Source organism: Podarcis erhardii (assembly GCF_964252035.2).
Source record: "Podarcis erhardii genome assembly, chromosome: 4".
Lineage (NCBI taxonomy): Eukaryota > Metazoa > Chordata > Lepidosauria > Squamata > Lacertidae > Podarcis > Podarcis erhardii.
In genome coordinates this window covers 86,525,357-86,537,910 of record NC_138508.1, presented here as the reverse complement: position 1 = coordinate 86,537,910, position 12,554 = coordinate 86,525,357, and the positions used below count along the sequence as shown (strand labels likewise).

At 41.8% G+C, this 12,554-nt stretch overlaps 1 protein-coding gene across 7 annotated transcripts in view; it reads left to right on the top strand.

Annotated features, from left to right (window-relative positions):
- FARP1 (FERM, ARH/RhoGEF and pleckstrin domain protein 1) overlaps positions 1-10,634 on the top strand; it is a 187,037-nt gene extending 176,403 nt beyond the window's left edge. For all 7 annotated transcript variants that reach the window (XM_081858064.1, XM_081858062.1, XM_081858061.1 and 4 more), the window contains exons 22-27: positions 248-330; positions 732-844; positions 1,972-2,135; positions 4,851-4,958; positions 6,701-6,852; positions 8,055-10,634. In XM_081858064.1, coding sequence (XP_081714190.1) covers positions 248-330; positions 732-844; positions 1,972-2,135; positions 4,851-4,958; positions 6,701-6,852; positions 8,055-8,136 — 702 coding nt within the window. In that variant the 3' untranslated portion in view covers positions 8,137-10,634. The remainder of the gene's footprint in view (positions 1-247; positions 331-731; positions 845-1,971; positions 2,136-4,850; positions 4,959-6,700; positions 6,853-8,054) is intronic.
- The last annotated feature ends 1,920 nt before the right edge of the window (positions 10,635-12,554 follow it).

Below are 12,554 nucleotides of genomic sequence, written 5' to 3'. Positions count from 1 at the left end.
CTAACAGGAATGGCTAATAGCTTCAGAAGGGCCTAGATCAGTGCTTACTCCAATCCTCCTGTATTTTTTGCCAGATTATCCTGAGCATTGCAATGGGAATTCAACCTTAGTTTTTTTCCAGAAACAAAACTGTCCACGTATTTATTCATATAGTGCAGAACTGTGCTGCATTCTGCAGCTTAACATTTCTGCGGATCGTTGTCTCCTTTCCTGTCTTGTGAGGGTCTCTGTATGTCCATATCCTCAGATTGAAGAGAGCGAAGATGAATGGGGGGTTCCTCACTGCTTCACACTGAGAGGTCAACACCAGTCCATTGTTGTGGCTGCAAGGTAAGTAATTTCCACTTTGCGCTCTTTTTTGCAACTTGTCAAAAGAAGATGATTATTACTACAACAACAGTTCACTGTAAATACATTTGTAATCAGTTGTTTTCACCATAAGAGAACACACTAAAACTAGGGTGTTCTTAGAGTGTAGCTCAGGCATAGGCCAACTCGGCCCTCCAGCTGTTTGGGGACTACAACTCCCATTATCCCTAGCTAACAGGACCAGTGGTCAGGGATGATGGGAGTTGTAGTCCCAAAACAGCTGGAGGGCCGAGTTAGCCTACGCCTGGTGTAGCTTAAGGAAACAGGCTGAAAACTTGCATTCAGCTAAAAAAAATTTACCAGCTTGTGATGCTCATAGTTGCTTGCAGTAAAATGAACAAGATCTCCCTTCGTGTTCCTAGCAGCCGCACGGAAATGGACAAGTGGACTGAGGACATACAGATGGCTATTGACTTGGCAGAGAATTGTAATGGCCCAACTCCTGAATTCCTAGGGGGCAGCCCACCAGACACTAGTAAGTACAGACTTAAGGCTGCAGTTTGCAGAAAACACAGCCACGTAGTATGAAGTCTGCTGCATGACAATGTAGCTATAAATAATTCTTTTGACTGCACATTTAAAGATCAGCATTACCTTTATTCCCTGGTTGACTTTAGTTCAGATAGAATGCATGGGAATATATATATATATATATAATTACAGTGCCTTGAATTGCTACTTTTATTCAGCTACAGCAACAAGGGTGCATTTTAAGAAAGTTAAGGAACTACACAGTTAGGTTGCAATCCCATACCTACTTAATATTGCTAGCCAGCTCCACTGAACTCAACAGGACTTATTTCTAAGTGAGATGTACAGGATTGCATTAAAGTACCGTTAAGTGCTCCAAAACAATGCCACTGAGAATGTGTAACTTTCCATGCAGAATTTGGTGAGCTCATCCCAAAAACCAGATCCTATGGTTTTTCCACTTGCAAATACATCCCGCTGTGTTCAGTGGGGCATACTCCCCACTATGCAAGTGTGCACCTTTGAACACATTCAACTAAGTTGCTGGCCAGTGGAATGCGACCTGCTGCACAATGTGACCTTTTCCCCCCTCTCCTCCTCCAAGGCTGTGCTCAAGAGGGTCAGGAGAACAAAATGCACGCAAAGTTGTTTGACTTATAGAAGTCACAGTGCAACAGTGAATTAAAAGTGTGCTCGAGCCTAGAGAAGCAATAGACGAAGCGTACAAATTCCATGTTGGATTGTGGCATAATTTATTTTTTTAAAACCTACTTCTTTCCCCAATACAGTGGTACCTCTGGTTATGAACTTAATTTGTTCCAGAGGACCGTTCTTCAGCTGAAACGGTTCTTATCTTGAGGCGCGTTTTTGCTAATGGGGTCTCGCGCTGCGCGCACCCCTCTAGCACACAATTTCCGTTCACATCCTGGGGCAAAGTTCGCAACCAGGAGCAGCTACTTCCGGGTTAGCGGAGTTCGTAACCAGAAGCGTTCGTAACCAGAGGTACCACTGTACTTCACAGGTTTGGAAAGTTTTAAGCTTTACCAGAAGTAGCCTTTTGCTTAATGTTTTCATAGTTTGTATCTTCTGCAAGGGGGGAAAAAAGAGATGGTTTCTCCCTGCGTTTCATAGAATCCCCCGAGGAATCCACTGTAGACCAGGAATCGGAAGACGATCTCAATGCGTCCCGCACCTCCCTCGAACGTCAGGCCCCTCACCGTGGCAACACGACGGTGCACGTCTGCTGGCACAGAAATACCAGCGTTTCCATGGTCGACTTTAGTATTGCTGTGGAGGTATCTGCCTCAAAACAACCTGGTCTGCAGCCCCTGTTCTTCAGGGACAATTTCCTTTCCGTCTCCTCAGAGGAAGCAACAACCAATCATCGCCTAACTTTGTTTCTTGGGAGTTGGCATTCAATTATATATTAAACCTCATTTTAACAAATTCCTTTTTTCGCAAATTATGAATCGTTTTTAATCTTGGAAAGGATGTTGTTCCTGACTCTGGCTGCTGCATTTTAATGCAACTTTATTTTAGGCTGTTTTTCTCCCCCTCTTTGGATTCTTGAAGTGTTCTCTTCTCAGTCTCATCTGCCTCCCTCCACTTGTGTCCTCTCTATCACAGGAAGTCTCTGTGTGTTTTTTGATGATGTATTTGACTACAGCTAAACCAATTTTACACAGATCAGTTGGCTATTGAATCAAAATGCTTCAGCTCATTGAAATGCAGAATACACACAACAGTATTGCATTTTAATGACAGCTAATTTCAGCTTCCTTGTGGAACTTCCACAATTAATCCCAGCTCTTTAGAAGAGACTATTTGAAGAGATCATGAGCCTTTTGAAAGTCAGTTCCTTGAAGATAATACTGCCTCAGTGTTCCTGGAAAATAACAGAATGAGCAAACAGTTCTTGTAAAGCGAATAAATCTTCAGTAAAATTGGTTCCAGACGAAAGGATAACACGGAACTTGAAGTAAACTATAAATTGGTTTAGCTTCTTCAAGGTACCTGCAGACACCCATTCTCAGAAAGAATGCCTCTAGGTTGCTTTCAAGTTGTATTGTGTAATGGGGCGGCTAACAACCATTTGGAGATTTACCGATTAGCTGTAGTGCACCTGCACTGATTCACCAGAGCTATCAACTAAATCATGCAGGTACAAAATTCGCCTCCTGGGCTGCAATTCTATACAAACCTAGTTAGCAGTGCATCTCCTTGGAACTCAGTTAAATGAGTACTTCAGTGGACATGTTAAGAGGACTGCATTGCTAAGCCTCCCCCCTATGCATTAACATCATTTATTTTGAGTTTAAATGATCGGCATGAACTATTGAGCAACCTAGAAGCAGATTCCACTCTTTATACATCTGTCTTCCGTTCCGCAACTGCCCCTTGGCAGGCAGAGTCGCAGTCATACTGTCTCTTAAGTCTGTGGGTAATGTCACATCAGTATCGTAGTTTATGCTTTCTTTCTGTGTCTCTCCCTCCTTTCTTTCTTTCTTTCTTTCTTTCTGTCTGTCTATCTCTCTCTCTTGTGGTGGAAGATCCTCTCACTGTCAGTGACTGTCCTTCCCTACCTGCTGGACTGATCAGTGATCAGCGGCCTGTTACCATTTCATATGTCTGCTGGTACCGAATGCAAAGCCTGTCCGTTTATGATACCCTCCAAAGTGCTGAGGTAACCGAAACAGAAATTAGGAACAGTAAAAGGAGAACAGGCACTTTTGTACTCCAGCATACTCAACACCCTGTCAGGTTTTCAGAATTCAGCTGGCTTCCAAAATGAAATAGAAACAACCTTACCAGTTCACTGCTATAATTGTTGGTGATATGAGGAACATTCTGTTTGTCTGTCCCTTTGGCAAATTCTAGGGAGACAGCTTATGTTATTAAACCAGAAGCAGAATAAAATATATCAGCAACGGTTAATATATTCCACTTGGGTAGCAGAGGCAGTGAATATTTTCAAGTTAAAACGTGTGTTTATCACTCCTTTGTCAGGCCGGGATCCAGCGGGTGATCTCTGTGTGACTTAGAGCAGATTGGCAAAGCTCTCTGGACTCCCAAATCCCTAACCATCGCAACAAGTAAAAGCCCCCTCCCAGATTAGGCTATGAAACAAAGAAGGCTTTGGGGCAAGGATGGAGGGAAATAGACCCAAGTTTTTGTCCAGGACTGAGCATGTTCACAGTGGCACCCTGTCCTTAATTCATTGCGCAAGTCCACACAGCCCTGAACATTTTACACACAGCACTGCTTGGTGAACCTTAGGATTCTGAATAAAAACTTCAGTATATCCTACTCACCAAAACAAATTGGATTTTTGCGTCCAACAGAACGCCATCCCTCAAATTAGCTGTCAATTTTTTCCTTCCTTCCCAGAGAGGAAGTTTACAGGTGCTTCTGTTTGAAGACTGCCAACTTAACTTGCTCATTCATTACATTCATACCTGAGCCAAAACCCTTATAATTGATGACACCACAGTCCAGGCTCCAGGTTTTTCCTCAAGACCTGCAGTGGGGCGGGGAGCCTATTTCCTAGGGTTATTTCTGTTCATGCATTATATCTGGTGCTTTCAGTTAATTAAAGGATGTGCTTTCATTTTTCCTAGTAATTTTAAACATCTGCGCTTGTGTGCAGGACTTAAATCATTTGTATAGAGATGCCTGTTCCCGTAACAAGGTTGCTAATTTGGTATAATATTAAAGCTAACACCCTCCCACCCCAATATAGATATATAGAACTTCTTCCTGGAATGTGGTAACAGCAGATGATTTCTTTCCTTAGAAAATCAATTTACAAGCAAGCCTCATTTAAAGAATGGTAGGGAATTCTGAATCTGGAACTCTTAATCATGGTAAATGACCAATGGAGAAAAAAGTCAGCCAGTTTCAATTAGAAAAGTATGATTTTACATGAGGCTTGCCTGTTTTTCCATCAGCCTGTTTTTCCACCTGCATATGACTTAACTCAAGTTTGCTGCACTCTCTCTCTTCATTTTCAGAACCAACTCTCTGGAAACCTTTTGAGAAAGTTCAAAAACAGCAATGGTTGGCAGAAGCTCTGGGTGGTATTCACCAATTTCTGCATGTTTTTCTACAAATCCCACCAGGTAGGTAACTGATGCTTGGAAGTCAGAGATGAATATAACTGGTAACTGTTCACACATTACCAAAAAAAAGTTCCTTGCTATGCACTGTTGATTGTCGCAAATGATGCATTTGCAGAGATAACTGAAGCTTTTGTGAACTTCATGGATGCAGACAAAGTTCTTCCATGCATGGAGAGAAAAGTTGAAAATGCTTAACTAGGATCAGGCTCAACCCTAATATTAATGAGGCAACTGCTTTAGGCAAAAGATGTTCAGGAGCAGTCTCTGGCCCCCTAATTTGGCCTGCTGCCTCAGGTGTGGTGGTGGATATCATCCTATCACCAATGTCAAAAGAAAGTTTCACTGCCAGTCCAGTCTGGAATGGGGAAGTGTCATCTTGTCCGCCTCCGGTGCAAAATGTATTGCGCTAGACCCTGACTGTGATCAGCTTGGAAGCTGCTACCATATCAGTAGAGGCTTTGACTCATACACTTTCCCTAGAAATGTGAGGTCAGGGGCACATGGGGGCAAAATAAGACAGAACTATTCTGTAACAGATGGCCCAGCCACTGTCCTCTGCAAAAAGGTCAATTCAACATTTGTTCACTAGGATGGGACGGAGGGGAATAAAAAAGATCACCATGTTAATTTGAGGCCACTTTCGCATTACTTTGAGCACTTGGGAAAGAAAACATTAGTGTTCAACGTTACTGCTTAGTCCAAAGGCACTTGAAAGGTGCTGCAGTTATTTAAAAACCACTTCAGTGTTTAACTTGGGAATGTGTGCTTATTATTCCATGGTGTAGTTACTGCTTTAAGAGGTCAAAGTTCTGCCATACAAACATTGCTTATTTGCATGAAGCAACCACACAAAAACCTTGGGGGGGTATATTTTTGCTGAGAAGAAAAATGACTGTTGAAATTGGTGCATACAGGTGTATATAGAAATCAAGGGAATTAACACACTCATAGTAGACTGGCCACTGTGGGTGGAGATTGGCAAGGCTTTTGTGTCCATTTGCCCCATTCAGCAAGAGCACTGACAGATTTCCACCTGTGTATGTGCTTTATTTTTTATTTTTAACACTGACTTTTAAATTGCTGTCATACACATACACACACACACACACACACACACACACAGTGCCTTGGGTGAAGGGTGAGGCAAGAAATTGATTGATAATGAGATGACAAGCTACTTGGGGTAGAGGGAGAGAGGGAAGCAGCCTTCTTGTGAATAGTCCCCACCCCAGACCATAGTTCCCACGCAGACTCACTTCACAGCATCCATCTAGTGCAGTGATGGCCAAACTTAGCCCTCCAGCTGTTTTGGGACTACAATTCCCATCATCCCTGACCACTGGTCCTGTTAACTAGGGATGGTGGGAGTTGTAGTCCCAAAATAGCTGGAGGGCCAAGTTTGGCCATCACTGATCTAGGGGATTGGAGGAGCCCGAAGAATGGGACAGTCACACACACACACACACACACACACACACACACACACCAAAAAACCCACCTGCCGGCCAGAGCTTTGAAGGTCCTATGAGTGACTCATTTCAACTATCTATAGCTTTTGGATTTGCACCCAGATGCCTCGTGTCCCTCCCAGCTGTGAGCCTACAAGGGCCGTATATGAGAGGCATTTTCTGTTTAGGTCCCAAGAGTCAGTGAAAATTGTGGAGACACAGTATTCTGGATAAAGAGAAGTGACTTCTGGGGGGGATGGTCCGTTTGGTGAATGATTTCTCTTTTGTTTTTAGGACAATCATCCTTTAGCTAGCCTCCCTCTGCTGGGTTACTCTCTTACCATTCCTTCTGAATCTGAGAACATTCATAAAGACTATGTCTTTAAGCTACACTTCAAATCCCATGTGTACTATTTCAGGGCGGAGAGCGAATACACGTTTGAAAGGTATGTCAGTTTTCCGGGAGCTGAAATGTCATTGCTTTTTAAATGCTTTACTGCAAGGCAGAATTATTCATTCAGCTGCCTTGTTTTACACCTTATGGATGTCCCATGAGCTATAACATAAACACACAACTACTATTATAAAGTAGTTGTTGTCTTGTGTTATAAATCAGGCACTGCTTGGAGTCGTTTCTTTGTACAGTAGTGCCTCGCAAGACGGAAAACCCGCTAGACGAAAGGGTTTTCCGTTTTGGAGGCGCTTCGCAAAACGAATTTCCCTATGGGCTTGCTTCGCAAGACGAAATGTCTTGCGAGTTCCTGCGGGTTTCCCCCCCTTTTTTCCCCTTTTCCTAAGCCGCTAAGCCGCTTATCCGCTGATAAGCCGCTTATCAGCTGATCCGCTAAAAGCTGCTAAACCGCTAATAGCGCTAATCCGCTAAGCTGTCAATGGGCTTGCTTCGCAAGACGGAAAAACCGCTATACGAAGAGCCTCACGGAACGGATTAATTTCGTCTTGCGAGGCACCACTGTATTTCCCATCAATGAAAAATACAGTGTGGCTTGATCAACGTGGGCCAGAGGAAAAAAGTTAAGAGAACCAATGGTCTATGGTATTAAATGTATTTATGTAAGTCCCCACTCCATGCTATAAATAGAGGATCTAGGAATGAGCACACAAATACAGTGGACGCTCGGGTTGCGAACGTGATCTGTGCGGGATTCATGTTTGCAACCCGCAGCATTCACAACCTGCGCACGTTGTGATTCGGCACTTCTGCACATGTGCGAACACCAAAACCCAGAAGTAACCCATTCTGGTACTTCCAGGTTTCGGCAGTCCATAACCTGAAAAAACACAACCTGAAGCATCTGTAACCCGAGGTATGACTGTATCCCACTGGATTAAAATACTTGAGGGGTGTGTGTGTGTGTGTGTGTGTGTGTGTGTGTGTTGTACAATACAGTGGTACCTCGGGATACATACGCTTCAGGTTACAGACTCTGCTAACCCAGAAATAGTAGCTCGGGTTAAGAACTTTGCTTCAGGATGAGAACAGAAATCTTGCTCCAGCAGCAGCGGGAGGCCCCATTAAGTACTTAACGCGAGGTACCACTATATTATTTCATGTGTTAAAAGGCACACAACCAAATCTTAAGGGGAATGCACTGTATTAAGTATTCGTTTTTGTTTCTGTATCGCTTAGATGGATGGAGGTGATCCGAAGTGCCACTAGTCCAGCCTCGCGCATCCACGTTTTAAGTCACGAGGAATCCCATGCTTATTGATGACTGAACTCCAAATTGTTCATTCCAACAATTGCTGCTTTTCTAGAGAACATTTGAATTCTTTCTCCTTTTAAAATTCAGTAAAAACATAAATTCGTTTTTTAAAAAACTTGTTTTGGAGCAGCTTTTTGTAATATTGCCTCAAGCAGGGTTGTTTACTATTATCGGCCAAGTGACTGTCTCGTATTTGTCCTTTGGTGTGGTTTTTTTTTTTAGCTTGTGCCAGTATTAAAATATTGTCCTTGGAGTGCCAAAAGACGATTTCCTTGCCTCAAAGATTTGCACCAGAAATAATAGAATTTTTGGAAAGCAAAATGCCTTTTGTTTCAGACAAACCCCTCAAAGTGATTAATTAGTAAACTGCCATTTTTTAAAAGAAATGTATTTCCTATGTATGCATTAACAGCCTTCAAATGTTCATAAGGGGCAGTCTCAAAGCAAGGAGGGGTAATTTTAATTACATTATTCAGTGTTTCTACACATTTTACTTCTAAAAATTAAAATTACCAAGCAAGGCTATAGACTGCTCATTTCATCTTACCAGAAGCGGAGAGCATTTGCTTCAAATATGGTCGGAAGGTTCTCTCTACTCTTCCATGGCACAAACTATGTTCCAGTACATAAAATTCTGCAAGGTGAACAGTTTACATGATTAACCTGTGCAATATTTAGAACACTGATGTCCTGTGAAGGTTGAGAAGGGGAATTTGAAAGCTGGTCTAACATGTCAACAGCTGTCTGGTACAAGAATTGTGGCACTAATTTGTGGTTCAGTAAAGACAGTAACAGATGTAATGCATCGTGAGTTTTGGAAGAATCTTTTTCTCTCTCTCATGTGCTATGTTTCCACACCTTTATTTAGAAATGCTACTAGAAACCAATCCACATTTTGTGTATGTACATTTGAAAGCAATTAGACACAACATCCTTAAATGTTTTTGCATTTACTATGTTTGAATCAAACATAGCCCAGCTGGAAAGCGCAACATTTGCCCTTTTCACAATGTGCCAAAACTGTTCAGAATGTAGCTTACTGGAAAAGGGAATGAAGTGTATCAACATCTTAAAGTACCCAATAATTTTAAGGTAATAATCTGTCAAATTTCTCTACCCCTAACTTTAAAAAAAGTATGATGCTGAAATCTTGAAAACAGAAAATTTCATTTTTAAGAAATGCAAAATACATGACTTGCCAGTGGTATTCCTTTAGGGAATAACAAAACCAACCAAGTTTGATCTTGCTATTTACTACTTTCAATCTATACATGCTAATTTAGCATAACTAATAGAGTGACTGTCTTGTAAACATGCCTGCAAGCTATTCAGTCCAGGTTACCTAGGCACCATCTTTCAGTATAACAAAAACAACTAACATACACCCCAGGAGTGCAAAACAAGGGACATCTAGTTGCAATTTGTAATTGTGCTATGTGTGAACCTCTCACCCCTTGTGCTGGGTTTACCACTCCCACCTAATTTAGACAAGTATCGTTTCTTACCTTCTCATATGACAGCAACCTACAGGAACAAACAACCACAAATTAATGTATATTTACCTGTATATAAGTAAAATTCCTGCGCATCAGTGCTATAAAGTTTCAAAATTCTCAGATGCACATATAAATGAGCTGCTTTGAATCCCCACTATGCTGTCCCTTCTCTCCCCGTGTTCCTTAAAATACTGGAAACTGTTTTCCTAGATAATGTTGCCCATAAACACACTCACACACCCAAAATTGTTGCGTTTCTTTATTTCTGTGTCATGTAACATACAAGGAGTTGAAGAACAGCTTGATGTGTGACCATAAGCAATTTTTATACAGGCTTATAAATAGAGAACAGCATTACAGAAGAAAATAGAATTTGATAAAAGGATAAGGGGCTGTTCATTGGGTATTTCCTCACAATAGCTAAAAATGAGACCTCCATGTACAGAGACAATAGATACCCAATTACCAGACATTCGGGGGAGGGAGGAGAACGGCTAGTTATCAACAGATTGCTGTGCTTGTGTATTTCCTAAAGGCAGATGGCTTTGGACTAGGTTTTGATCTGATCCAGCCAGGAAATTCTTTTAATTACCTGTAAAAAGAATCCAACACATGCTGAGGGCGGCAGTAACCACCTGGGCAAATTCCTTAGCCAAGTGATTCCTCCTTATTATACGCAACATATCCTTAGCATGTACTTGGTTAATAGATACCCTGGCCTGATATGTTAAGGTCTGCCTTCCTCACCAAAACTGATTTTATACGGAAAGATGTCCAATGTCTGTTTACTGTACCTTTTGCTTATGAGCTAAAGATAAACTCCACTTTACTGTAACGGATTCAAACGGGGTAGCTGCCTTAAGCCTGCTGCAGCAAACACAGTACTGTCACATCTCAATTGATTTATTGTGGCGTAAGCTCTCCTGGACCATGTAGGGTACAGCACACGTTTTTGCGTGCCCAAAGGTCACAGGTTCAATCCCTGGCATTTACAGGTAAGGTGGGGGGGGGGGGAAACAACCTCTGGAACAATGCAATCTGGGGGAGGGAAACGTGGGCCCTTCTGAAGTTGTTGGAAGTGCATAAGCCCCAGCCAGCAGAGCCATTGGTCAGGGATGATATGAGGAGTTGTTCCAAAAACATCCGCAGGACTGCAGGCTCCCCATCCCTGATATAGACAATACTGAGCTAGACAGAGTTAATGATCCGAGTCAGTATAAGGCAACGTCCTACGTTCTTAGTGATGTATGTTTACTGGAAGACTTTCAATTAGGTTTTCGGGGGGGGGGGAATTCCAGAGAACTTTCTGATGCCCTAAATTGATGGAGATCTGCTTTAGTATGTTTAATTTACATTTTGAGAAAAAGGAGATGATTTTTATGTGCTGTATAAATATCGCAGTTTTTTCCCCAACAGCCCAAAGTATTAAGTGAAATATTGGGTGGGGGTGGGTGGGGAGTCAATAAAGCAAATGTGTTTAAATGTCATAATCGGAACAAATTCAAAGGTTTACATAAAATATTCCAATAAAAATTATTTGTGACTTAATAGCATATATCACCTCACATGGTTTAAGTTTTAGGGGAAGGCACTGAAACCTGTCAACGCTAATTTTCTGCACACCCAAAAACTAGTGTGTTTATATTATATATGCATGCATTCTCCCAAGGGATCGTACCTAAAATAATAATAATTAATAATAATTTCAACTCTTGATACTGCATAAGTTAACTAGTTCTGTATTTGTTTATTATGTTACTAATTTTACGGAACAACTTGTTTTTAGAAGTGGAAAATTCTCCATTTCAAAATATTTCTGGATTTCTTATTTACAAAAATTTAAATCCTACGCTGCATCTTTAAATTGATTACGGCAGTGTTTACTTTATCAGATGCATAAAGGGTCTTCTAGATGCACACAAGTACCGAAGAAAAGTTGTAATCAGTAGCACCAAAAGGTCATGAAACACGAGAGGCAGATGAAAATCTGCAGAATCCAGATAAAAGACCCACCACCAGGGCTTTTGCAGACCTGATACCTCTTACATTTGGGCACACTGGTTACATGTATGTGCATCTGCTAACTGATAATCCTACATGCATCTGATCAAGAGGACTCTAGCCAATGAAAACACGACAACAAATCTTTCAGGTGTCATGGGGCAATCCTTTTTCCAATCTTTTTTCCCACTGTGCATTTGCAACTTCAATTCAGTAGCAAATGTCTATAAAGAAAATATGGGGCCAATTCAGATGCTTCTGCAATGGCTACAGCAAGGTGAGGTGTAGGAATAGGTCTCAGGATCTACAGTCCTGCAGCTGCCTGGATCCTTCCTCTTCAAAACGGGTGACGGAAGTGGTAATCATGTTAATCATCATTATGTAGAAAAGCCAAGACAGACATTACCCACCCCAATCAATAAGCAGAGGTGGGTGTGTTGTGTGGAGGAGACAGCTAGAAGAATAAACCTCCGAACTTCCCCTAAAGATGTTAACAAAAACGCCCGTGCTGCAAGGTACCAAAAATACAAAACGCTACATGACAAGAACAAAACAAGACCAGATGCAACTCCCAACACGACCAACTATTGGGGGAACCAAAGAGCCCATGGCACCTAATCAGAAAACAGGAGACTCACTATTTCACCAGAAGTTCTGTGCACCAACACAACAGCCACCTAACCTCCTACACCCAACTACAAGAGTGCAACGGCAAGAGAAGCAGATTTCTAACAAAACATGTGAAAAGTGACCCGACCCACACAAACAGGAAGCCTTTCTTGTTCGAAAGACTTGGGTTTATTTTTACAGCTCACTTAGCACCCTAATTATACTAAATCTTGGAAAAGTGCGAAATTTCTAGAGTAACTGTGGAAGTGTTTGGTGCTCACTAGCAAGAATATTTTAAGACCGAAACCTCCCCTGGCC